The sequence below is a fragment of the Taudactylus pleione genome, unplaced genomic scaffold (assembly GCF_031769625.1).
Source record: "Taudactylus pleione unplaced genomic scaffold, aTauple2 ptg000229l, whole genome shotgun sequence".
In the NCBI taxonomy this organism is placed as follows: domain Eukaryota; kingdom Metazoa; phylum Chordata; class Amphibia; order Anura; family Myobatrachidae; genus Taudactylus; species Taudactylus pleione.
In genome coordinates this window covers 4,891,255-4,913,982 of record NW_028284631.1, presented here as the reverse complement: position 1 = coordinate 4,913,982, position 22,728 = coordinate 4,891,255, and the positions used below count along the sequence as shown (strand labels likewise).

Here is a 22,728-nt window from a genome sequence, read left to right as displayed (position 1 = left end):
GCAGGACAACCATGCAAGTACCCGTCAGGTACCTATTAGTGTGATAAAATATAAACATATACTGAACAGGAAAACCCAACCAGGCCCCCTGCGTGGAACATAGTGACTGTCACACTTATGTAAAGATGTGCACTAGCCCAGAGATGCGCTTTGGTCCATAACCCCAACAGATTCTAGTAGAATAGTGTCGCTAATCTCAATGTACAAACTATGCACCCACACACCAGGGAAACTCTAAAGTGTAGAGCCAACTGATTAAAAGAGCAGAGGGCTGCTAGGACAGCCGCTAGGCTCCGTATGGGAGATTAACGTTATGTATGTCAGGTTGCATGAAATAGGAGCATCTTCCTAGGCATTAGTGAGGTAAGATCTTACCTGTGAGCGACCAGAAGCACTCTGGACGCTATGTAGAATGTCACTGACCTTTTATCACACAGCAACCCGCCATGTTAGGTATAAAGAGTAGCTTCAGTGGGCGAAGACCAATGCTCCACAGCACGGACCTTAGTCTGGAGAAGTGCAGTAGAAATTACTGTGGAAACTAATAAAATGTTAGTGGAGACAAGGTGGTCGTATAACAGGACTCTAAATTGAGCCTGTTCTGTGGGCGGCCCAAGGCCTCATGGTATGGATTGTACCTAAGGCCCTTTTGAGACTCATTTTATTGAGATATGCGACAAAAATATGGAGTACCGGAATAGATACTGAGAAGGGTACCTGTTCGGAAATATTAATACAAGTGCACCACTGTAGTTGTAATGAGAATAGATCCCCCGAATGGGGCGCGCCCCAGGACATGTATAGGGACCATACTGGAAGCAATGCCCAGGGAATTGTGACTATCACTATGTAAGCTGCAGAATATGATTCTAGTTTATAGAACCACCATATAATAGGAATGGATATAGCCTACAGCTTATGGTAAACCCAGACGGCTACGCATCCGTGGAATAATAGGTAAACCTAATGAATGTGGAAGTATAAACATTATATATTCACACACACAACCCAATTTCTAGGGAGAGATAGTGTAAAGCGGAGTCATTGTACCAACTACCGCATCAGGAGCGTCCAGCCTCCAATCGTAGAATCTTTAATTATGCTAGTATGTTACGGTAAGGATAAGACGCGATATCCACATATGCATACGTGTACCTACATACAAGTTTAGTAGGCGACGATAAAATTTAAAATAGAACCTGAGCATAATTAGCGCCATGGATGGACAAATTCACTCCAGCATGTATATATTCTAAAGCAGGGCTGGTATAAAATACTTATATATATATATATATATATATATATATATATATATATATATATATATATATATATATATATATATATATATATACACATACATACATACATACACACATATATATATACCGTGGCTTACCTCCACGCCGGGAGGCTGCTCATGTGGCCGTCATTCTGTTATGGCGTAGAGGCAAGATGTGTTAGCAGCGTGCTGTCCCAGACTGGTGTCGTTCCTGGGACTTCTGTTACTGGTGTACTCGCCTTATATATTATGAGCGTGCGTGCTTCAGGTGAGCTATTTTAGCTCCAGAATAACCCGTTTTTTGAAGAGGGAATCAAAAAGACGATCTCAGTTTAGGCAGAGTAGCTAGCACACCATGGAGTAACCTTCACAGGCTATGATATCAGGCCATTAGATTAAGCTAGGCACCCTTTGTTATAAAGCCAAGGGGAAGCCTGACAGTGGGTAATACCCTGCGCTGCAATGGCGGCACTGTGTCCCGTCAGCCCAGCGCCTCTAGCCGGGAATGTGCACCGGCTGAGTAACTGGCCCCTCTCAGAACCGCATAACGCGGTGTTATAGTGCAAACAGGGGTTTACGCTAGTTCCCATTCTGCTAACAACTTGCTATGCACAGTAGCTAGCACTATAGAGAACTGGAAGGTTTTAAAACCAGCCTATAATGTAGTATATGTGCTGGCACCTATATAAGCCTACAGCACCTGGTATTCCCAGGTGGTCTCCCATCGAAGTACTAACCAGGCCTGACCCTGCTTAGCTTCCAAAAACAGACGAGATAGAGCGTGTTCAGGGTTATGAGGCATAAGATTGGGGATGGGACGCAATAATGTGCTAACCCTGGTTACGGGTAAGCTATAACCATAAGTTTTGGCCCCAGCAACCCGAACAATGACTAGTACAAGTACTATACATACTATATATCTTTAATTAGGTTAAGCCAGGTGCCCTTTATAGAACCAAGGGGAAGCCATGACAGGGGGTAACACCCGTTGCTTGCAAACTCCACACAGCTAGGACCACGGTGGGAAGAGAACCCACGACCTCACTGCTGCGAGGCAGCAACGCTAACCACTACACTGTCTGGCAAAATGGCGGGACCGTGTCCCGTCAGCACAGCGTATTTAGCTGGGAATACTCCTGTCATACAGTGACGGACATCCTATTATTTACTGAAGCACTCCCAAAAAGGGAGGGGTCTCGTAGGAAACCAGTGCTAAAGCACTCCCTGCTGCAGGTAGTGCACTGAGCTATACTGCTTGTGTGCAGGTAGATACTGCTGCCCATAATAGGGAAGCAGGGGCACTGTTGCAGTCGCTGGACTGTATGCATTCCTGAATTACCACACTGTGTGAGCCACTGATATACTCCAGTCAACACAGCGCTACTTGCCCCCGCAGTAGAACCGCATAAAAGCGGAGTAGTTGAAGGTCCAGCCAATGCCGATAACACGGGAGGAGCGATCATGGCTCCTACACAAGCGAGGGGGGCTTAATCATCATTTTTAGGAGCGGGCATGTAAAGTTGCTCAGCACAGCCAGGAACTGCGTAACGCAGCGTCTCCTCCTGTTAATAGATGAGAGCTGCTAATCGCTAAGGCAGTGCTGTATTATGCCTAGCCCGAATACTGAAATGGAGGGCCCAGGTCTGTAGCGCATGTAGTGCGCGCCACCGGAAAGCCTTCTCCCTGTACAAGCACTGCAACAGCGCCCGCACCTCCCTGCAAGTGACAACGCAGCATACAGGGCGGGAGGGTGCGCGGTGCAACGCAGACCTCACCGCTGTCAGCCTACTAACAGCCATGCTGGGGAAGGGGCAGGAGACCCGGACTCTGCCGATTTCAGCTATGGCAGGTCCTGTCTTCCAGCCTCTCTCCTGAGCAGAGGGGGCGGGGGGGGGGAGTCAGCGCTTGCCCATCTGTGTTGGAACTGACTGCTGGCATTGCTCAGGCAGGATGTTCCAGAGCGTTGAACAGGGAAGCGCCATTATTACAGTGAGCCGCTTACTAACCTCAGGGATGCTGCTGCAGTGCAGACTACATGAGGGGGGATCCCGTACAAAGGCGCAGCTGTGCTCATTAGCTCTAACCGCAGCGTGGCACGCGCTGTCCTTGAGCCCAGCGTTTTGGCCTTGGCCGGGTCGCCGCTAAGCCCCGCCCCCAACGCCACATTAATGGCGGTAAATCAACCACGTCCCGCTAACGGGGACTCTGCACTACAAGCGCTGTTATTTTCCAGCCTCTCTCTCTAGGCAGGCATAGCGCTGTGAGAGCCAGCGTCGGTGCTTCTTCAAATAAGCACCGGCACAGCAACCAACCGCTAAGAGCGCTGTACCGCGCTCTACAGCGGCTAATGAGCATAAGCCAGCGCCGGTGCTTTCATACAAGCACCAGCGCGGCAACTTAGAGCCGCGTTGAGCGGCTCCTTAAGCCCCGCCCCAGCCTCGTTATGCAGGGCTATAATAGCGGGGCTGCAGACTCCCGTTATGGTAGCAGTGGGACGCAGCAGTCTTGCTTTATCCATCCCCTCATTTAAATAGGAGAGGGGGAACAGTGGCTAGGATAAGCCAGAGACCCGGACGCTGACTGCCGAGTGCAGCAGCGGGTCTCATCAGCAGCTCCGACACTGCCTGTTTACTGGCAGGGGAAGGAGGCTGTGTAACAGCCGCGCAGCGCGCGCTGTCCTGAGCCCAGCATTTTCGCCCACCACTCCAGCTAGTCAGGAGTGGTGGGATATACTTACGGGCTGTTGCGGCCGGGATGCTGGGCTGAGGGGGCGGCGAGGAACCCGGACACATGCCGGTGTCAGCAGTGGCGGGTCCTCGCAGGGTCCGATGACTCCATCTGCTGGTGCCCCCTCCTCAGGGTCACCGGACACAGGCTGCAGTAGCCGTGTGGTGCCCTCCCGGCGGCTCCCCCGTAGCAGGCAGACTGTCACAGCAAGCAGTCTGCCTGTCCTCAATGCTTGAAAAATAAAAAATATGAAAAAGGCTGGAGACAGCCAGATGTGCGACCGGCTCTCTCGGGCACATTCTAAAAACTGGGGCTGATGGGGCATAGAGGGGGAGGAGCCAGTCACACTTTTAAATTATTTAAAGTGCCAAGCTCTGCTCTACCACCGTCTATACCCCACTGTCTTGAACTCCAGTGTCCCCTAGTGGATGAAGGAGAAAACAGATTTAAGTATACAGTATGTAAAAACTCATGACTTAGAATACCCATACATTAAGTCCACCCCATGGATTGCGGATCAATGTCCACGAATCTGCCGGTTTGGTGACCGATCTGGAAAACGGGGAATAGCGGCTCAGGTATATGGGGCCCTTTATTTAGCAGGTTTCTAGTGTTCTGACTGTCTACTAATACTAGGCTACGACTGAGGAGCAGAGCAAGACACAGGTGCCCAGCAGGACAGCCAGAATGCCAAAACCCATTACAATTTTTCCTTAGGATATTCTACCTAAACTAAATTTTTACTTCTGGGTTAAATAACACATAGCATGGTAATTTTCATCATTACTCAGTTCTTAGCAATGTGTTGAGATTCACATTTTTAAGTGAACCACAGCAGAATGGGATGAATATATTAAAGTTCAATTCAAAATAAGATTATTTAAACTATATGGCAACATAATGTAATACTAATAGCAATCCAAATTACAGCTTAAGGTTTCTTTGTGGTCGAAGAGAGTATGCATAGCACTCATTGCAAGTTTTATGAAGAGCTTACATTCTGTTAATGTCATCATAACAATGAACCTTGGGGAAAAAAAATCTAGAACAGCCAAATCTATTGTTACTGTAAGCAACGCGAGATAACTGGTTTCCACTCGCAGTAGCTATCAGTTCAGTCTAAAACAATTTAGATAGGGATATTATACACAAACATATATACAGTACATACATATAGTATCCACTATCATTATAAACCCACCTGTTCCTCTTCAGTAAACGGAACAAGTGCTAGAGGTAGTAGGGGCTCCTCTTTCAAAATAGGCAAGAACTCTTTGTCCATGAGATCTGACGGAACCTGTAAGCACATACATTGATATTAACCAAGGGCTTGGTGGTTTAGGAAGTTGAAAGTTTTATCATTCATAGCTTTTATTACTTTAATCATACATTTTCACTTACACGTCGGTACCTTGGATATGTATTTTTAGTGAAATCAACTGAACTTTTGATATTCTACCTTCTGTTCAGTTTTCTATACCTTATTCTTTACTTTATAATGTTTAGTGCTGGTCTAGTTTTCTAATCTGCATTGTTTTAGCTATAATTTAGGTGCACTGGTTTCTCTGTGATAATATATCCTTACACATATAGAGGTTATAAAGATTACTTTCACTACTGTACACTAGACCCCTGAACTTGGTAAATGTAGTCATATTTTCATACAGCACTGTACATTTATAAGTGCTTCTTTTGTGCCATGGAATAATTGGCTCCATATATACAGCAGTGGTTCTCAACATCAACTATCACGTTTACCCAAAAGGTCATGTTTTGAGGATTTCCCTCTATGGAAGCAAGTGGAATAATTAGTGACCCAGCAAAGCGGATTTTTTGTACTTACCATTAAATCTGTCTCTTAATTCATCTGGTGGACACTGCGTTTCCTACCTTTTTATGTTACTCTGTTTTCCCTTTTGTTTGAGTGTTGTTCTTGTTACATGTTAACTTCTAAGAACTCATGAAAAGCTAGGTACACACTGGACGACTTGCAAACGATGCAATGTCGACAATTTCCCCTGAACTCCCGGGAAATGATCTAGTGCATACACACTATGCAATCTAACCAACCAAACAATAAATTGTGCTTCGTTTGGTGGTTAGATTGTTAACTATATAATGTAACCATATCACCCGATTGTTTGGTAGTGCATACACACTGCACAATCTGCGGGGAATCATTACCGAGTTACAGATCTTCCTGCAAGTACAAAACATCTGAAGATGCAACAAACGACGCAGCGGGAGTGAGCATAGTGTGTAACCACTGGACGATTTGAAGTTCCGATGTGTCAGAATCGGCCAAATCTTTCAAAATATCGTCTAGTGTGTAGGGGCCTAAAAGTTGAAACGTTTAAGTGAAACAGATTTATAAGTGAGCACCAAACATCCTATTTTCTCTAACATCCGGAGGACACTGGATACCATGGGGATGTTCCAAAGATGCTCCTTAAGGGAGGATACCCTCAGCTATAGCTGCACGCAAAACTTATCGCTCAAAACTGACGCCTCTAGCTATAAAGACAAATTTTGTAGAACCTTGTAAAAACTATGGATTAAGGATCAAGTGGCCGCATTGCTTAATTGCTCCACAGGGATACCTTCTCACGCCACCCAAGAGGCGCTCACAGATCTGGTAGAATGAACCATCAGGCGATCTGGAATTGGGGCCCCCTCTGAAACATACAGATCTCACCACATAGATCCGCAAGGCTCCAACATCATCAAGAAGGCCCAGAGCATCCACAGGACGAGTGGCCACTAAGAGACAATTAAAATGAAACCAGGGAGATGTTTTTCGGCTTAAAAGGCAGTATAGCCCGCAGAACTGTACTATCTTGATGAAAAACAATGATAGGTGACCTGCAAGAGAACCACCAACTCAGAGACTCGCCTGGCAGATGAAATGGCCAGCGAAAAAATAAAGAAACTTTCCAGGTCAGAAAGTTGAAATCCACAACATTCAAAAGGTTCAAAGAGTGGTTTTTGAAGTTCAAACAGGATCAAATTGAGATCCCACAACACAACCAGGGGAACAAAGGGTGGTTGGACAAGCAATCCCTGAAGAAAAGATCTGAACTTCAAGGAGGGTGGCCAACTTATGTTGGAAAAATATTGAGAAGGACCTAAACCTGAACCTTTAGTGAAGCTAGTTTCAGACTGTCCAAGTCGTCCTGCAGGAATGACAATCCAAAGTTCAAGTAAGTATTGGCCTGCTTATGTTCACACCAGGAGATTTAAATCCTCCAAAGATTATCCACCATCATGCTGGGGATGTCGACGTACCACAACTGTTTTGACCTGTTTGGAGCCACCAGGACAAACAGGAACTTCTTTGGAATCCGCAAAAAAAAAAAAAAAAAGATACACTAAGCAGAAATTCCAGGAGACGATCATTGCCAGTATAGGATTTGGAACCCTCATGCACGGGCAGTAGAGTGGTACCTTGTGGTTTTGTCTAGAGACCATCAAGTCCACAACTGGCAAGCCACACCAGTCCACAAGTTGGTCGAAGACCTCCTGATGAAGGGACCATTCTCCGAGATTAACCTTGTGGTGGGCTTAGGAAATCCACTTCCTAGTTGTCTACGTCTGGGATGAACGCCCATCGAAAGATCTTGTTTTTGCTAACGCCATGGTGCTGCGTGTTCCGCCTTGGTTAATTATGTAAGCTACAGTTGTGGCACTGTCTAACTGGATCTTGAGCGGTCTTCCTTGAAGGGGAGTGGGAGCTTGAAAGAAAGCCGTATGAATGGCTCGTAACTCCAAGACAAATGCTGTAGAGTCCACACCACTTGGAGACTAAGATCCCTCCTCACTGCGTCCCCCAACCCTGCAGACTGGCATCTGTGAACACTATAGTTCACTGATATGTCGACAGAGGTCGGCCCTGTTCCAGGTTGCTTCTGGCGAGTCACCACAACAGGGATTAGAGAGATGCGTCTACTAAAACACTTGAGACGCCAAGCTCTGATACGTTCGAGCAAGATACCATCCTACCCAGCAAGTTCATGCAGAGCATAATGGATACCTGCTTGACAGAGAGCAGGGCAAGAACATGTCTGTGGACGACTAAGATCTTGTCCTCTGGCAGGAATATCTTGTTACAAAGAGGAGACCTAGGAAGATCCTGCGCTGTGAAGGGACAAGATTGGACTTCTGGAAGTTGATCACCCAACCCATCCATGCCATGGTTTCCATGGTCAGCTGCAGATTAGCACAGAGCAGAATTTCAAAGCTGGCCTTGATGAGATCATCCAGATATGGGATGATCATTACTCCCATGAACCTTAAGTGCGCAACCATGACAGTCATGACCTTTGTTAATACCTGTGGAGCGGTGGGCAGACGAAAGGGCAGAACCCTAAACTGGTTATGGTCCTTGCCCACAGCAAATATTGTGAGGCAATGATGTCCCTTCCAGAATGAGCTATGTATGTTCACATCTTTTATATCCAAGGCAACCATCAGATGTCAATTGAGAGTCTTGAGATTCAAGATGGGCTGAAAGGACAAGTCTGGTTTTGAGAGCAGGAACAGGCATGAGTAAAACCCCAGCTCTGCCTCATCTGGCTGAACAGAAACAAGCCTCCAACAACCATAGTAGGGGTTATATTGACCTTTTAAGGGTGATATGGAGAGAAAAAAAATGTTTGGGCGAAGGCCCGAAGTAGCCTGGGCTATAACTTCATACGTCCACTGGTGTCAGAAGCAGGACAGATGGACACCCACAACAAACCAGTCCCAATGTGGAATAGCCCAGTCATGCCGACTGCTTTTCAGCAAGCTTCGGCCCAGGACGCCTGCCCCGTCCTGACTGCATGATTCTTTGGTAGACCCCATTAATAATCTATGAAGGAGCCTTGTGGTGGAGCTCCTTGTGCCCTATCAAGAAATACAAAAGGACAGATTCCGTTGCCCTCTGGGTTTCATGGCAGGCTTCACAGGAAGAGAAGTTCTCTTACCTACTCTAGCATCAGCGATAATGGCATCAAGATCTGTACCAAAGAGAACAGATCCAGTAAAAGTTAAAGCTTCCAAATCCAGTTTCACTTCTGCGTCGTTCTCCCAGCAGTTAAGCCATGGCCAAATGCAGAAATGCGGGACAAGTCAAGAGCCACATCTATGACTGCATAACCCATGTAAGCCACTACAACTCTACATAAATCCACTAAGGGCAACAAGTCTGGTCCGGGAGACCCGGACTGTAATCCTTCACTGAGTTGCTCAGTCCATTTGTCCGCCACATTATTGGCCCAGGAAGCAGCTAAAACAGGTTGGAGACACGCCCCAGCAGTGACAAAGTTTGACTTAACGATCCACTCATATTTCCAATCTGAAGTATCCTTCAAGGACTCTGCATCAGGAATGAGAATAGTAGTGGCCTTTGCTAACCGAGTGATGGGGACACGGGCTCGCACTTAGCCAAATTCTCATCTGAGGGATAGAATGAGAATAAGGTGAACCGCTTCAGCACATGGAAACGCCAAGACTACTTTTTCCAAGCCTCTCCCCGAAAGTCCATAAGGTGAGAGATCGATTAAAAAAAAAAGAAAAAGTATAACAGCTTATTTAATTTTTTTTTACATTTCAACAGGTAACCGAAGGGACAGCATGTTCCACGAGATCCAGGAAATCCAAACCCTGCTGGATTGCCTAAATCAATTCCTCCTTCCCTAGGCGAGTGGTAGAATTTCCCAGATCCAAGCACCCACTATGCTTCTCTTCCTCTGTTCCAGAGAAATCAGAATCCACTGGAAGCTGAACCTGCACATAGCCCTGATGCATGCAAAGCTGGCCAAACGAACTACCTGAGGAGGGGGGGGGGGGGATGACTCCCTAAATGGGAATGGATCCCAACCGGATACAGCAGGGCTTGTGAGGTAAGGAACCAGGAGGAGAGGCCGCTACAGCGGAGGTGACTGGGAGAACTGTTCACTTACTGGAAACTGATGGTCTCACTGCTACTGAAAAAGTTCTGCAATAGAGAGCACCAACACCTTTACCCAGGCGGGTTTCACCATCTCGGCTGCCACCTCTCCAGACAATCACGGTACTTGGACACACAGCCCAAGACGCGCAGTTGCCTCCTGGTTAAAGAAGTCATGACACCAACTGTTCTGTCGCAGCCCGGGACCTGGAGGAAGATTTCTGACGGTCCCCGACCACCCTGCGATCCGAGGAAGGGAGCAAAGACAGAAAAGCACTACTGACCTGCACCCACCAGCAGAGTTTAGCAGATGAACTCTGCAGTGGATAATAAAAAAATAAAAATAATAAAAATGACAGCAGCTCCCAAAATGGTGCCCACTCCTTGGGCAAAAAAAAGAAACTAAAGCACTATGGGATGTAGAGGGGGACAAACAGGTTTAGTTTGCAGTTGTTCCTGCTCCTTCAACAGCGCAATCTACAAGCCATGGTTATCCAGTGTCCCCAAAAATAGATTGACCTGTTGGTGGTAGTTAAGGATTTGAGTTGAGAACCCCTGGTATACACAGATGAATCACTTGTGTGAAAGGTGTTTTCCAGTGAATGAGTGCAACTAAACAAGTTTATAACCACTGCATTTTACGGCTGGAAACTTAAAGCAAGGATATAGAACATTTTCATAATTCACATTCCTTTGATAAAATATGTTTTAGCAAGGTATAATGTATATTATAAAATAAATTATATGCTAACATTAAAGCAAAATTTACTGTATGATACTTAACCTTTAATAAACAGCTAAAATAAAAGTGTGAACACTGCGCCAAATTATTTATTTATGTGTCTTGCTTACCTTGTTGTCCTTTATATAAAGTGCTAGCATCTCTTCCCGGCCATACCGGTAGTCTGCAAGTTTGTACTTTGGCAACGCCGGGGAAAGGGGTGGGGAAATAACAGAACCCCCACTAGACAAAGCCCGAAGCCTGGAAAGTTATATACAGTATATATAGTGTTAAAATTTAAATTTCATTGTAAAATCATATTGTTATTGAGACTCGTTATTAGAGTCTTATTTAATAATTAATAAAAATGTGGTGCTCTAAGTATGGAAACTGCATTTAGCTATCGCACATGGCATTTAATGAAGAAAACAAAAAATCAACTTAATGTCAGCCCCCTGCTTTGCCCCATCCCACCAATCACTCTGTCCGGTCCTGTCCCATCAGCTAATACATCTCCCCCCGCCCCCATACTTACCCGTTCCCAGCGGACATACTCCTCTTCTTCGCCTGTCCTGTCTCCCACGCAGTGGGAACAGTTGGGGCATGTGCCCTGCCTTCCACTGCGTGCATTGAGGAGACGGGACAGACCTTCTGTAATTATTATATAGATACAGCTCTCTCACTTTGGTTTAAAACGCTGGATAACTGAATGTGCAGTCCCAAATACATTCATTCTAAAAGCAATATTCTTTTTAGTGAAAGAGAAACACCTTTAAGTCTCACCCTTGATTAAATAAACCGTAATACAACTCCTATACTGCTATCAAAGTTGCTTAGACATTGCATGACAAATACTCACCACTCAGGGCCAAAGTTCAGGGTCTGAGTCTCAGCTGTCATAATGCGTTCTATTTCCTTAAGTATTTTTTTATAAAGAGAGTGAAAATCTGTCAAAAGAAGAAGACTGATGAGCAGACCGTAACATATAACAGATGTTGCATAAGTCTGTGATTACAATGTAAAACTTTACCTAGTCACAGTATTACTTTTCTAAATCTTATTGCATGCATCTCATATTGCTAGAATATACATGGATCTCACACAAGACACTGCAAACACGCTATTCCATGCACTCAATCTCTCTTGCAATGACTATTGCATTTCATTTCTTATTGATCTTTCCCTAACCAGACTTTCACCCAATCTATTTCTCCTTCATCCACTAGGGGACACTGGAGCTTATACATTGGGGTATAGACAGGTGTGAGTCGAGCCTGGCACTTTAAATATTTAAGAAGTGTAGCTGGCTCCTCCCCCTGTATAACCCTCCCAAGCCCAGTTTAGATATGTGCGATGAGTGAGTCGGAGGCACTTGGGCTGTCTCCAGCCCCTTTTTCCTTTTTTAATGTTTATTTATTTCATTTTTTACTTCAATGAAGTCTGCCTGCATCGTTGGAGGTGCCGGAGGGATCTGCCACAGCTGCCTTCGGGTTGTGTCGGGGGTCCCTGGCCACAGGGTCACGGAAAACCTGGGGACCCGCCACAGCTGCTTGCGGCTAGTGTCCGGGTCCCATGGCCCTACTGCGATCCGTCCACATGCAGCGGTAAGTACAATCCATCTGCCTTGAATAGCAAGGTAGTGGGTGTATTATAGTCACGGGGTCCCCCAGCTCTTAGATATAACAGCGGCGGTGATGAGCGGCATTCTGTGCTGCAGTAAGACTAGTGCCCCCCCTCACCCCCCATGGGGGCCGCGCTACAGCCTGTTACTTAGGCTGCACAGCGCTAGTAGCCGCCATTAATTCCCAGATTAAACCACAGAGGACATAGAGCTGGGGGCAGAGCTAGCGCCATCTTGGTTATTCCTTGCTCTCCCGCTCAGACGGCTACACCTGAGGGTTGTCACCGCTGTGGGAGCCCCTCTTCATGGTTGGCCATGTTTCATCAGCTCCACGTAGGCATGTTTATCCCCACCCCTCCATCAGACGTGCATTCTGTGTCCAGAAGCCACCCTTGTAGTCTGTATAGCATGCTCTTACTTGAGTGTACTTCTGCAGGTTCCTCTTATGCTGGCCATACACTAGTACGACCAGGGTCGGCCTGGCCCACAAGGGTACAGGGGAAATCCCCGGTGGGCCCTACTGCCTGAGGGCCCCACCACCTCTTCTATTGTCAGGTTTCAGACAGTGCACTTGAATACATTGTTACTCTATTACAGAGTCAGCTAGTTAGGTAGACAGGAACACGAATGAACAGACCATGCAGTGGAGTATCCATGTTGTCTACAGACAATTGTCCTCTATAATGGTTAGCCAAGTGTCTGTGGTGACTGGCCACACCCCTCAGGAGGCTGGCCACACCCTTTAAGCATGGGCCCCTACCACTGCCTTCCCCTGGTGGGCCCTTCATGCCCCAGTTCGACACTGAGTACGACCAGCATAAGATGGAATTCATCTTACGATTTCCCTTGAACTCCCAGCAGCCGCACGATTGACACACGATGTACATACGATCTCAAGATATGATCGATCTGCAGTTTAGGAGGAAAGGTCATTGAAAGAACACACACTTCTTCAAAATGTAATTCAAATAACGCCGGTCGGACACAAGATGCATCGCATGCACAGATACGCGGCACGATCTGCATACGATAACGATAGATAATATGGGCTTCACATCTGATTATACGATACATTTTAAGAGCGGCGGGAGCGCGCATCGGATCGTATACTAAATTCTACATACTAAATACTACACGATTTCGACAATTCATTCTACGACGCATCTGAAAATCAGGCAATCTGCCAGAAATCATGCTAGTGTACGGCCAGCATTACAGTTTTTTCCGCCTAGTATTACGCATATCTGTCTACATACTGCTTTACTGCCCCACAGCATTAGACCCATCTATCGGTGTGGAGCTTGTATGTTCTCACCTAGCCTGTGCCTCTTCCCTCTCTAGAATAGCACTGGGAAAGACATTTATTCTCTGGCATAGTGGCAGCATGTATGGTCTCATGGTTATCGTTACGGCCCCACAGCATTAGATCCATCTATCTGTGTGGAGTTTGTATGTTTTCACTTTCAGTAGCTACCTCCAGGGTGAGAAGTCAGAATAGGCAGACTTTAAACTTAAGTGAGGCTACTTTGAGCTACAGATATGCCAGTGCTCAGCATACCCAGGTACGACTCCTGCAGGTAATTACATTTTAACGCAATGTGTGCTGTAAAGAGGTTTGTGACCACAAGCACGCTTGATATCGGAAACGAAGCAGCACAAGGCCGGGTTATTCTTGAATTGACACCGCTGGAGAATACCAGGTGCGATAAGTTTAACACCATTATGCTGTTATACGGAGATAGCACGCATACTGAAACCACAACGTTTTTCTCGTTAGTTCTAATCTCTGTGTCAAAATGCTTCTTGGCAAACTTATATAGTTACTGCTTAGCATAGCCTTAACCTAGAGGTCGATTCCTGTTGAGGAGCATCCCAGTATAAAAGATTCTGCAGATCCATAAATACGAGGGTTATTCAAAAAGTAATGCCTAAATGCTCACAACTCAAATTTTATTATAGATACATATTTGAAAATTTGCAGTAAAATACTTTGAAGTCTTAGCAACAAAATGACTCTACTCAAAAAATGCACCATCTGCCCTCATTTTCTCCACCTCTCAACCCAAGCTGTGAATCCACTTTGGAAAAATTCCAGTGGTTGGTGTTTGACCCAGGAACGTATGGCGTTTTTATCAACCTCTAGGTCTTCAAAATCTTGACCACGGAGACAGTATTTGAGAGGGCCAAACAGATGAAAGTCAGAAGGGGCCAAATCAGGACTGTATCGTGGATGTGGCATTATTGCCCACCCCATTTTGGCAATAGCCGCAGATGTTGCCATCAAAGAACCGTATTCAATTTGAGCCGAGACGCGTTAAGTATACGGGGCCCGGACTTAATGCCGGTTTCGCCTGTTTTCCAAGCGGAAAAGTATCGCGCGCGGAAACGGCACCCGGCAATACTGAAACCAGCGGAAAGTATACTGTCATTTTGGGGGAAATCAACCTGACACCCCCCAAATGATGCTCCGACATGGGGGTTCACTATGGTACCCCCCGATTTGGCTTGCTGAAGATATATGGGTTTTTTAAACGGGCTCAATAGCTGCTAAATAGCGTTTTCCAGTACGTGATGCTGAATAGTATTCAGGAGTATATTTTCCTGAAAATAAGTAATCCCAGCAAATTTGGGGTACTTGAAAATGGGGGTCAGCATATTTAAAGGTTGCTAAAGTAAAGTTGAAAAAATCATGAAAAATTCACCTGCCGCAAGCACCTGCAATAAAAAAACACACTTGGGGCATACTTGGGGACCCCCCCAGAGTCAAGTTCGCTAGTTTTTAAGTTTGTACCAACTTTTTTTTTTGCCCCCTTTTTCAAAGTCACTTTTTGGGGTGTCCTTTGGACTTTTCAAAAAAAATTTTGACACATTACCTTTAGGGGACTGTCTGAAGGCTGCACGGGGGTTCCCGAAATGTTGCGCCCCAAAACCCCAATTCTACACTTTTTTTCGAATAGGCGATACTTTTCCGCCTATTACCTTGGCGGAAAGTCTTCCAAATTGAATACGGCATAAAAGCAAAACAGTTGAACAGTTGAAATGACGTCATCGGCGGAGACAACGCGGATCCGGACTTAACGCTTCAAACTGAATACCCCTAAAAGTGTGAGGTCTGGCATTGTCGTGGTGTAAGATGACATTTGACATTCGAATTGTTGACCTTTTTTTGCGGATGGCTTCAAGTGTAATAAATGTATCGATCACTGTTGATTGATTGGTTTTGTTTCAAGTAAACGAGAACAACACCTCGGCAATCCTAGAAGAATGTGGCCATGAATTTGTTTACGGATCGCTGTGATTTACACTTTTTTGGCCTAGGTGAACTTGGGTGTTTACGTTGCTTTGATGGGGCCTTTGTTTCTGGGTCATAAAACAATACTCAGGTCTCATCTCCTGTAATTACATTTTACAAAAAAGTCTCAGGGTTGGCTTCAAAGTTGGTTCAAAAGGTCATTGCACACTTCCTCCCCTTGGGCCTTATGATCCCTGGTTAATTGCTTTGGAACCCATTTAGCAATCACTTTACAATATTCCAAATCATGGATTAGTGTTTCTACAGTGCCATGGCTACATTCCAGTTCATCACGGATATCTCTGATGGTCACACGACGTTCTTTCTGAATCATGGCATCGACTTTGTCGGTTCTCTGCTGTCACTGAAGTTGATGGACTGCCACCACGAGGTTTGTCGCACATGGACGATTCTCCCAATTGAAAACGCCTCATCCATCTTCTGACATTGCTATAGTCAATTGTATGCTCACCATACACTTTTTTCAGTCTTTTGTGGATTTCTAGCACTGCAGCCTTCTTTTTCCAGAAATTCAATGACGGCCCTTTGTTTCATCTTGGATTCCATGGTATTTCTAGGACTACCTAAATAAAACTACATATATAGTTAGCAGACATATTAAAGTACAAACTGACAAAGTTTCAAATAAATGTTGCCTATTATTTCAGAGTTATGAGCATTTAGGCATTACTTTTGGACAACCCTTGTATGTTGTCTGTCAACAATGTCTGTCGTGGTTGACAGGCTATGCAATAAGAGTCTAGAGATGCCAGTTTTGACTTGAACCTTACTATTTAGCCTAGTATACTATGGTTCAATATCTATATGGTCTCTCAAGAGAATTGGCTCTCTGCTATGGCCTGTCTGTTTTCTCCCTCTCACATAAGATTAAGAGAGTTTGGTTAGAGTAATGCAGGGGTGGGGAGCCTTTTTTCTGCCGAGGGCCATTTTGAAATGTATAACATTATTCGCAGGCCTGGTGCAGGCTACGTGATGTCACATGGGGGCGGGGCCACAATTACAGTGATTACAGCAATGCCCGGAGCATCCTGAGGATGCTCCAGGAAACTGTTAGGGCAGTGGTGTGACCGTCTGAAGTATCCTAAGACACTCCAGGTGGCACTCCTGCATAGATTCTGGCTGCAGGGTGCCATTCTAGAGCACCCTGGTAGACAGATGAGGCTAGCAGAAAAAAAGCTCAGAGGGCCGGACCAAATGATTCCGCCCCCGGACCTGAGGTTCCCCATCCCTGGTGTAATGGTTTACATTCCTCTCTACACAGAGCTCAGGTTGTGTTTTTAAAACCAAGGCCCTATCTAAGTGAAGTTGCATACTCCCTCTACTTGTGTGGTGTTTTCCCGGAACGCTTCGTAGTCTTCTCACACTCCACTGATGGTGTAGTGGTAACGACACAGTACTTCATAGAAAGAGACTGGGGTTTGAATCTCAGTGGGATATTTGAGATATACAAAATATCTGCAGCATATATGCAGCATGCGATCTTCTCCTCCTTTGCTGTCCAGAATACTCTGCGGGAGTCCCAGAGTAACCCATAGCCCAAATTTTAAAGGTGTTACAGAAAGAGTTTCCCCTGCAAAACCTTGGAACCACTGCAAGTACCATCTGGACATCAGATAAGCCTTTAATTGTTTGATATTTGGTAACACATTACTTACTTTGAGCACAAGTTTAATTAGTTGTAAAAAACTACACTACTAAGCGCACCACATTACTTTGTTCCCCATTCGCCACACGGATTATTGAGGAACTGCAGCCACCTGTTACTTCCAGGAAGTGTTCTTCACGACGTATCATCAGTATTATATATTGCTTGACTTTATCCACATAGGGAATTCGAAAGTTGAGCACTAGCATTAACTTTTTGCAAAATTATATATACACACACATTATATAGATATATATATATATATACATACACACACACACACACACACACACACACACACACACACACACACATACTCTAAGGTCCCTCAATGGTCCCCTAGCTACAGATAGTCTTCCTCAGAGATGTGACAGCTCTTCACCACTGCAAGTAAATTTTATAGCCAATTTCATTAGACCAGTGGTTCTCAAACTCGGTCCTCAGGACCCCACACAGTTCACGTTTTGCAGGTCACCTAGCAGGTGCACAGGTGTAATCATTACTCAATGACATTTTAAAAAGGTCCACAGATGTAGATAATTATTTCACTTGATTCAGTGTGGAGACATAGAAATCATGCACAGTTTGGGGTCCTGAGGACAGAGTTTGAGAACCTGTGCATTAGACACTATGGGCGGAATTCAATTGTTTTTGCGGCCCCGGATCTCCCGTCTAAAGTGACAGGAGGTCGCGGGCCGCTATTCAATTGTTCCAGCTTTTCGCGCTGATCGCGCCCAAAGTGGTCGGGTTTAGCCACGTTAAGCAGCTAACCCCGACCAAAGAGCTGGGCGCGATTGGAACAGTGCCGTTTGGGCGCCCAAATAGGTCACTTTTCCCCAATTTCAGCTCGCACCCCTCTGGGGCTGCGAGCTGAAATGGAGCTCTGGCAGCTGATCGCGCCCGACAGGAGCAACAATTGAATAGCTCAGTCGGGCGCGATGAGGGTTGGATAACAATTGAATTCCGCCCTATGTGGGGAGAAGTTTTTCCCTTTCCCTCCTACAAGGACAGTTTAATGGTTATCTTTTAAGGGGCCTATCCATTAGCAGATAAATTGAACGACTCAATATATCTTACAGTCGTTCAATTTATCTGCTAATGGATAGGCCCTGAGCGATGACAGATGCGCACTCCCAGGGCCGACAAATTTTGTCTCATCTCTCCAACATGTTGGTCAATTATCGCTCATCGCTGACAGATATTAGAAATATCTGTCAGTTTATAAGCGGTAAACGACAAACGATATTTTTAATGAAAATTAATAGAAACATAAAAAAAATCCACTCCCTGAATGATGTTGTGCAATATCATTCGTAAAAATCTGTCATGTAGATGACAGATATCTGTCACTGCAACCCCAGGAATTTTCAAGGGATAAATCTGGTCTTTCATCATTAGAGAAAGATCTGCTAATGGATAGGCCCCTTTAGTCTGTTCCCCGATGAGGGGGATCTGGATCACCATGTTTATGCACTTTGGTGATATCCAGTCGATCTGAGTTTGGATACTTGATGGGATTCCATATATTATGTCATTCCATGCCCACTAGGGTTGTACTGTTCCTGTTACTCAGTCATATGTTTGTACCATGCTCTGGGTCTCCCCACTTCTCTGCAGGGGCTATTTGTTTACAAATACATACACACACATTTATTTATATTATATATATATATATATATATATATCAGTTTACGTATTTTACGTATGTTATCTATAGATTATAATATGTTCTGTGGATGTATGTATATGTGTGTGTGTATATACATTATATGTGAATATACAGTAATACTGGACCAATAGCCTAGTGATAGGGGGCTCTGTGGCTTAAGGCTGAAGTCCCAGGTGTAGTTCCTATCTGGGATGCTAGCCTTTACTTACTATATTGTGTGTGTGTATGTATGTGTGTGCATGCGTGTATGTTTTTTATTTTTTTTTCTTCCAGTATTTGCATGCATTCGGTGCAGCATCAGTGTGGTCTATTCACTAGCCATGTATGTCTCCGTGGACACAGTGGGTAGTTTTTCTATAACACTTCTGTCAGTTTTCCTAAACAGAATGCGCTTCCTGCTGAAACAACTCCACTCCAGACACCGAGCAGTATAACATAGGTCTGAATCCTACTGAAACCAGACCGGTCTGCTCTCAGTTCGCCAGTTTTCCTCTATATTTATATGTGGAGCAAGCTTCCTTCTCGTCCATTACTCAGAACCTTCTCTTAGTTAGGACATCCGTAAGAGGACATAAGTCTTTATATAGGGGGTTCTATATAGATTCTCTATATATGGTGGGTAGGTTCGCCATATCGCGGTGAGTTACCTTGCAACCTATCCTCCAGGTAGTCAGTACAATCCGGGGTTGACAAGTCTTGCTTTATGTAGATTCTCTTTGCGTACAGTTGCTATTACCGGTCTTATGCACGACGGGGGAAGACATGGAACACAGAATCTACCTGTGGCGATATGCCTCTTCCTCGGTGGGGATGAAACGGTTAAGATAAACCCCACCATCAGGGATGGGACGAAGCTTCCTTTTAGAGTGATCTACCAGATATTAGTTCAGTTCTGTGGGTTCTGCCAATATACCTTGTTGGCAAGTGTATCCTCATGTTCCTTAATACATTTTGTCTCTCTATCCCTAAGGTATAGTGTTCCACCTTTTGTAGGTATAGGGATTCATAGCCTACTGGGCTAATGCACCTTGTACTGCTTAGTACCAGGTTCCATCTCTCCTGGGATCTTTGATGCCAGGTCTACCAAATTTCATTATCTATAGTCATATTGAGGATATTCCTCACTGGCGTTCCTAGACTTTGTCTGCTTGAAGTGTTAGAGACCAGGTATGTAGACTGTGCTAAAGTGCACAGCTAGCATTCACCTTCAGACAGAGTAGCACAGACATCACCTGTATTTTTCAAGATTCTCTCCTGCAGAATGACCTCCTACAGTTTGGTAATCCGGGGCATCTTCTCCGTACCACTCCTAGATTCTGAGCCATTCATCTCATGGCTCCATTTAGTCTGCCCTGAGTTGTTATTTTAATCTCCTAGAACTGTTTGCAGAACACCAGTGGTTGTTACCATGACAGCTGGTTTTCTTTTTTGTTTTTTCTTTATCGGGAATAGGTCGGGTATGCTGGGTACCCAAATTCCTTCCGGTTGGCTAGGATAACATTAATTCCCTGAAGCTGGTCTTTATTTTCCTTCTAGGCTTCAGCATACGTATCTGGTGGTGCGCACACTCTTTCCTTGCCACTTTGCTTCGGGTTAGCGCCTTGTCATCTTCTTTCTTCCGGATGTCCTTCCCAGATCGCCCCTGGGAGTCTTTTGCTGATCTTGCCTGAGCTTGCTCAGGTTTCAGAAGGATGTTTTTGTCCTGGGATTGGTGCGGTTACCGGTTTCTTCCGTCTCCAGGCTGTTCTCGTTTTTCAGTAATGGACAGGGTTGTTCTTCTAGCCAGCTCTGTTGGGTCAGGATTGGTCCTTGGTCTGGTCCCTCTCCTTTTCTCTGAGTCTCGATAAAGTTTACTCTCAGCCAGTTGTTGGACTACGCTGGTGGCTGACTTCCATGTCTCTTCACCCAGGGTGCTTCAATTGCCAACTACGTGGACCTCTTCCCGTTCGGGTCGGGGTTGTCTCCAGCCTCTTATTCAGGTACTGCTTCTGTAGGCATATATTTTTGTTCGCACTCAATTGCATCTCTAGCCAGGGATGGACTGCTGCGGGCGCTCCCTATGTAGGTGGTTTCTCCTTGTTCTTGCATGGAGTTATAATTCACTGCTAGACCTTCCCTGATTCTTTTTTTGCTCAAGCTCTGCATTCTGTTGGTCTCTGGTGGGCTGTCTGCATGGCGCATCTGCCTTCAGCTTGCTGTGCAGTTTTTTGATGACCTGTTCTTCCTTGTGTTCCACTTCCTTCGTGGTGGTTGTGGTTCTCGTGTTGGTACCACTATGTCAACCTCTGATGGTTGGGTTCTGCAGATCCACAGCGCCTTCCCACACAAGAGGGGTTAGCTTTGGGACGTCCCCAATGTATAAGCTTCAGAGTCCCCTAGTGGATGAAGGAGAAAACAGGATTGTGGTACTTACTGATAAATACATTTCTCTGATTCCATAGAAGGCACTACCCAGCGCTGCTCTGCCTCCCTTGGTTTTATTTTTTTTGGCTTCTTAGGTTCTTCCTTCTCTGGAGTTCTTTCTTCTGTGTCTCTGCTCTCCGTCTCCTCTCGGGCTTATCTAAACTGGGCTTGGGAGAAGTATAGAGGGGGAGAAGCCAGCTTCACTTCTTAAAAATTCAAATTGCCAGGCTCGACTCTCTCACCCATCTATACCCCAATGTATAAGCTCCAGGGTCCCCTATGAAATCAGAGAAATGGATTTATCTGTAAGTACCAAAATCCCGTTTTTTGCATCTCACAAAACAACCTGCTACTGCTGCTCAGCTCGGTAATTCTCTGTATTGCTCCCTAAAAAGCCACCTCTTTAGGCATGCTCATCTTCTCCTCCGCTGGCTATTCTACTCACTTGCCAACCTAATGGAGCCCATTGCCTCTGAGGAAGCTGTCTAATGACAGAGAAACACGTTAGGCACTACACCAGCGTTGCCAAGGGTGAATACCCTGTTGCTTACGTCTGCTATTTAGACACTTAGGGCGGAATTCAATTGATTCCTGCCCCCATCGCACCCGACGGAGCTATTCAGTTATTGCTCCTGTTGGGCGCGATCAGCTGACAGCGCTACATTTCAGCTCGCAGCCCCAGGGGGGGTGAGAGCTGAAATGTGCGAAAAGTGACATGTTTGGGCGCCCAAACATCACTTTTCGCGATCGCGCCCAGCACTTTGGTCGGGTTTAGCTGCTTTACGCGGCTAAACCCGACCACTTTGGGCGCGATCAGCACGAAAATCTAGAACAATTGCATAGCGGCCCGCGAACTCCTGTCACTTTAGACGGGAGATGCAGGCCGCGAAAACAATTTCATTCCGCCCTTAACTGGGAGATCCGGGAATCGGCAAATTACAAGGTTGTAACCAGCTTACTATACCACTGTGGGAAAGCTCCATCCAGCTCCACTTGCACCAAGCTGAAATCCAAGACAGAGACTGCTGAGGACTTTATGGACATCGCTTATCCTGCACCAAGCTGCAGCTGAAATACTGCCACTACTGAGAATTCTCTCACTGGACTCTGTGGTAAATATACTTGTAGCCGATTGTGGCCATTTGACCAAGAAGCAACAATAATATAGATGTATTCATTATTGTTCTGGCAACCACCTGGTGAATACCTCCTGCTCCACAATATAAGCAAGTGAAATTAATTAATTATGCCATTATGTTTTAACGTATTTTAGTTAGTTTTGTCATCTGTTTTATACTTAAGAATAAATTGTTAATATTTTTTATATTGCAACAATCACACAGCTCTTCTAGTATTTTATATGTATTATTTACAGTTCTCCACATATGGTAGAAAGATTAATTTACTATAAGGGGAGT

General features: G+C 45.3%; 1 protein-coding gene across 8 annotated transcripts in view; it reads right to left on the bottom strand.

Moving 5' to 3' along the window:
* GIGYF2 (GRB10 interacting GYF protein 2) overlaps positions 1 to 22,728 on the bottom strand; it is a 183,010-nt gene that overhangs the window by 142,740 nt on the left and 17,542 nt on the right. For all 8 annotated transcript variants that reach the window (XM_088479253.1, XM_088479254.1, XM_088479255.1 and 5 more), the window contains exons 2-4: positions 11,519 to 11,606; positions 10,791 to 10,920; positions 5,211 to 5,306 (exon numbers count right to left, since the gene is read on the bottom strand). In XM_088479253.1, the coding sequence (XP_088335379.1) occupies positions 5,211 to 5,306; positions 10,791 to 10,920; positions 11,519 to 11,559 (267 nt within the window). In that variant the 5' untranslated portion in view covers positions 11,560 to 11,606. The remainder of the gene's footprint in view (positions 1 to 5,210; positions 5,307 to 10,790; positions 10,921 to 11,518; positions 11,607 to 22,728) is intronic.